At 39.9% G+C, this 5316-nt stretch overlaps 1 protein-coding gene across 11 annotated transcripts in view; it reads left to right on the top strand.

The window, feature by feature from the left end:
* Positions 1 to 5316, top strand: part of USP54 (ubiquitin specific peptidase 54) — a 121285-nt gene that overhangs the window by 89668 nt on the left and 26301 nt on the right. For all 11 annotated transcript variants that reach the window (XM_015562155.1, XM_015562156.1, XM_006760981.2 and 8 more), the window contains one exon: positions 3030 to 3154. In XM_015562155.1, coding sequence (XP_015417641.1) covers positions 3030 to 3154 — 125 coding nt within the window. The remainder of the gene's footprint in view (positions 1 to 3029; positions 3155 to 5316) is intronic.

Raw genomic sequence — 5316 nt, 5'->3', positions numbered from 1 at the left:
ACCAAAAAATATTCTTGGGGAGGAGGAAAGGCGTGGGGGGTGCGGGAAGAGATTGGACAATAATCGTGCACCTATGGATGAGGACAGTGGGTGGGGAGTGAGGGCAGATGGTGGGGCGGGAACTGGGAGGAGGGGAGTTATGGGGGGAAAAAAGAGGAACAAATGTAATAATCTGAACAATAAAGATTTAATTAAAAAAAAAAAAGACTGGTAGGAGGGGTGGAGACACAGAACTGGGTCCCACACCCCCATGTGGTGGTTAAAAATCAGGAGGGATATTTCAGCTGTGCAAGTCCCCATGAGCACTGACCAGCTCCAGACCAGTCCCCCCAGCCCAGGGTCCAAAAAAAACCAAAAAAAAACGGGTGCTGGATTCTGTCAACTGCTTCTTTTCTGTGTCTATAGATATGATCATGTGATTTTTATCCTTCATTTTATGTATGTGATGTATCAAATTTATTGATTTGTGATTTGATTACATCCCCAGCATAAATCCCACTTGGTCCCATTGTATGATCTTTTTAATGTGTTGCTAGATGTGATTTGCTAATATTTTGTTGAGGATTTTAGCATTTATGTTCATCAGGGATATTGGCCTATAATTTCTTTCTGTGTAGTATCTTTGTCTGGTTTTGGAATTAGGATAATGCTGGCTTCGTAAAAAGGGTTTAGAAGTCTTCCTTCCTCTTTAAGTTTTTGAAATACTTTGAGAAGGATAGGAGTTAGGTCTTCCTTGACTGGTAAAAATCACCTGTGAAGCCATCTGGTCCAGGACTTTTGTTTACTGGGAGTTTTTTTATTTTATTATTATTGCTTCAATTTCATTAGTTGTTATCAGTACTTTCAGGTTTTCTAATTCTTCCTGATTCAGTTTTGGAAGAGTGTATGCTTCTAGGAATTTGTCCATTTCACCCAGACTGTCCAATTGTTGGCATAGAGTTGCTCATAGTATTTTCTTACAATCCTTTGTATTTCTATGATGTCAGTTGTTACTTTACCTCTTTCATTTCTGATTTTATTTGAGTCCTCTCTCTCTATTTCTTAATGAGTCCAGCTAACAGTTCATCATCTTGTTTATCTTTTCAAAGAACCAGCTCTTGGTTTTGTTCATCTTTTGTATTGTTGGGATTTTTTTTGGTCTCTATGTTATTTATTTCCGCTCTAATCTTATTTTCTTCCTTCTACTTATTCTGAGCTTTTCTCATATTTTTTTTTCTTCTAGTTCTTTTAGTTGTAGGGTTAGATTGTTTACTTGAGATTTTTCTTGTTTTTTAAGATAGGCCTGTAATGCTATGAACTTCCCTCTCAGGACTGCTTTTACCGTCATCCCATAGATTTTTGGTTTGTTGTGTGTTTGCTTTCATTTGTTTCCAGGAAGTTTTTATTTATTCTTTGATCTCATTGGTAACCCATTCATTGTTTAATAATGTACTATTTCATCTCCATGTGTTTGAATATTTTTGAATTTCTTTTATTGTAATTGATGTTTAGTTTCATGCCACTGTTATCCAAGAAGATGCTTGATATGATTTCAATCTTTTTGAATTTGTTAAGACTTACTTTGTGTCCTAAGATGTGGTAGAAGAGACAACTTTTAAAGTATTATGTATAAAATAATTGTTTAGTAAATAATTTTTAATAAAAAATGGATTAGTGAATCAAAACTTATAGAGTCCTAAGATCAGAGATAAAACCCAATTGTTACTTATTCTTGTCTTTCATTTTAGGATAGGTTCTTGCTTTTGGGGGACCCTGTGTTTTATAAAGCCAATGATATTCATAATTACATAAGGTAACAATGATAATTTAATATTGCTCATTGGCTGGGTAGCTAAGTTGGTTAGAGCATTGTCCTGATATGCCAAGGTTGCAAGTTCCGTCCCCACTCAGGGCACATACAAGCATCAACCAATGAATGCATAACTCTCTCTAAAAATCAATAAGTAAAAATAAATAGTGCCCTTGCATCTTGTCCATAGGGCCCAGTTTGCTTTATAAATTTCAGCTCTCCATATATTGTTTTTACTGAGTTGTCATAGAGGCAAGTTTCCTAACAGTACAACAACTTTGAAAGGAGTGATTCTATCTTCTGCAGGGGTGATAACTACATCCTCATACTTTCCCACTGCTCTTCTCTGTCCACTGGACCCTGTTCAGTTTTTTTTTAAATATATACATATATATTAGTGACCCAGTGTGCGAAATCCCGTGAGACCCAGACCTGCAGGAAATCGCCCGAGACCCGGGACCCCAGACACCGCCACACTGCGAAACTCCCCTAAGTCCTCCTGCGCTGCGAGACCCAGAGTCAAATCTCCGCCCACCCACGCACGCCTTGCTGTGCACACAGCCTCTCCCACCCATACGTGCCTCACCACATGCAGCCTCCTGGTGACCCGTCTTTGGTCATTATGGCATTAGGGCCACTGGGTTTTTATTATATATATAATATATATATATATATATATATATACACACACACACACACACACATATATTTATATATTTTTTTAAATATATGTTTATTGATTTCAAAGAGGAAGAGAGAGGGATAGAGAGATAGAAACATCAATGATGAGAGAGAATCATTGATTAGTTGCCTCCTGCATGCTCCACACTGGGGATCAAGCCCACAATCCGGGCATATGCACTGACCAGGAATTGAACCACAATCTCCTGGTTCATATAGGTCAATGCCCAACCACGAGTCACACCAGCTAGGCGGACCTTGTTCAGTTTTACTCATGAGAATATGTTACAAAGGAATAAGAAAGAAGAAGGCAATCCATATTAGAGCATATGTTTATTAATTCATTAAATAAGGTTTGTGCTAGATACACACAATGTGATTGAGGTGAAATAAGATGGGGAATAAGTGAGTATTTCATTTTTTTCAGAAATAGTTTAGCAGATACTCTAATTACACTAATTCAATAATTTGTTGGTTTTTTGAGGGAATTTTGTCCTAAGAATGTTGCTAGTTATCACTCTTCTACTGCTTTCACTAGACTCTAGTTTCTCTTTTGAAGGGATCCAAGTGCTAAGAGATCAGCTGGGTTGGCACCTTCCTGGCGTCACATCCCAAAATCTCACAGCAGTAGCATCCTGGAGGCAGACTCCAGGAGTGTCTGGACAAAGAATCAGCCCCTATCAGGTAAGCAAAAGGACAATGGATTTGGAGGACTTGATTTATCTGCCAATTTTATTTGGAAAACAGCCTTACCTGAGAACATATGAAATTAGAGGACAGTTGCACTTTGAGTATTCCATCAGAATGTAAATGTGGAGGCATTTGAGCTGCTTTGGATGATCTATTTTTGGTTTATCACAACTTGCCTCATTGTGTCTTTCTACCTTGTGGGAGCAAGAAGGAACAGAAATTTGGTGAATGGTGTCAGTAGCATCTGCATTCCACAGAAAAATAAGTCTAAGGCTTTCCTTGGTGTAGAGGCAGCCTCTTGGGAATGTATTTCTTATTGTTTAGTACTATGAATTGAGATAACACAGGGGGACATGTAAACTGTGGACAAAACTGAGAAATAAGTAGGTCAAACCTACTCTTACCCCTGCCTCCATATCCTGTGCAGTACCCTTGTTCTCTTTTTCCTTCTTGAGTTGCCTTGTTTCCTCATGCTCCCTCTTCCTCAAAACAAGCTCTGAAGAAATGATGTGACTCCCTCATATTCAATATAAGTGACTGAAAATAGTTTAAAATATGCTTTCTCTAAGAGTAGCTAGCATTTTAACAAGTCAAAATCTGAAGATAAGGGAATACTGGAGTTTCAGATAGAGATTTGAGGTAATCATAGGTTTTAGCTCCTTTTTACATTTCTCTCATAACACACATATACTTCTAGTGCATATTCCACTTAAGTAGAGACCCAGTCCAAATGAGGAAGGAAGAAGGAAAGAGAAAGAGACATCAGTGATGAGAAAGAATCATTGATTGGCTGCCTCCTGCCTGCCCCCTATTGGGGTTCGAGTCTGTAACCCAGGCATGTGCCCTTGACTGGAATTGAACCCGGGACCCTTCAGGCCAACAGGCCAACGCTCTATCCACTGAGCCAAACTAGCTAGGCCTGATCACTCTTGTAAAAAATTACATAAGTAAAATTGATCCAACGATTCAGTAACGTGCCCATTGCCTTTTCAAATTCAGGGTACCAGTGATATGATTATGGTATATATCTCTCTATATCTTTCTCTATGCTAATATAAATATATAATTAGGTTTATTACTACTGTTTCTTAAAAAAATAAAATGAAGTCATACTATAGCTATTAATCTGTTATTTTGATTTTTCACTAAATATAGCATGAACATCCTTTAGATCTATGAACACTGATAAAATTAAATTTTTACTACTGTGGACATTTTACAAACTCATTAAAGAGAAGGTAGAAAGTAAGGATGCAGAATTGACTTGCTCGAAGCTTCCCAATGTATCAGTGACAGCATGTGGTAGAGAATGCTCCCTAATGGTTAAGAGCATGGATTATGAATTTGACTTCCTTGACTTTAATTTAGCTCTGCCATTTACCATCAGTGTTACCTTGGGCAATTATTTACCCTCTTTTTGACTTAGTTTTTTCATTCCTAAAATGTGGGCAGTAATAGTATTTACCTCATAGTTTGTTGTGAGAATTAAATGGAATACTATATGTAAAAGTGCTTAAAACTGTGCACTTTTATAGTAAATGCTCAACAAATGTTAGTTGTCATCTACACTAATAAAAGAGAAAAATGATAATTGGCGTACGACGCTACCCTTTTCATCGGCTAATCAGGGCTATATGCAAATTAACTGCCAACTAAGATTGGCAGTTAACTGCCAACAAGATGACGGTTAATTTGCATATGTAGGCACAATGCAGGGAGGCGAAACGGAAAGCAGGAAGAAGCCCCCTGCCACTGACAGTGATTGGAAACCCAGGGGGGAGCTAAGAGAATCAGGTGCCTTTGCCGCCCTGGCCAGTGATAGCAGGAAGTAGGGGTGGAGCCAGTGATGGGAGCTGGGCACGGTCGAAGCTGGCAGTCCCAGGAGCTAGGGGTCCCTTGCCTGGGCCTAAAGCGAAGCCCACGATTGTGAGGCTGCTGCAGCTGTGGGTCCCCGTTGCCCGGGCCAGACGCCTAGGCCAGAGGCGTTAGGCCTGGGCAAGGGCGGAGCCTGCAACAGCGGGGAGCTGGGGGTCCCCTGCCCAGGCCTGACACCTCGGGCAGAGGCGTCAGGCCTGGGCAAGGGGCCGATCCTGCGATTGGAGGGTTATGGGGGTCAACGCCTGAGGGCTCCCAGTATGTGAGAGGGGGCAGGCTGT

This window comes from Myotis davidii, unplaced genomic scaffold (genome assembly GCF_000327345.1).
Source record: "Myotis davidii unplaced genomic scaffold, ASM32734v1 scaffold134, whole genome shotgun sequence".
Taxonomy (NCBI): domain Eukaryota; kingdom Metazoa; phylum Chordata; class Mammalia; order Chiroptera; family Vespertilionidae; genus Myotis; species Myotis davidii.
The sequence above is the reverse complement of the archived record's forward strand: the minus strand, read 5'-3'. Positions and strand labels throughout refer to the sequence as shown.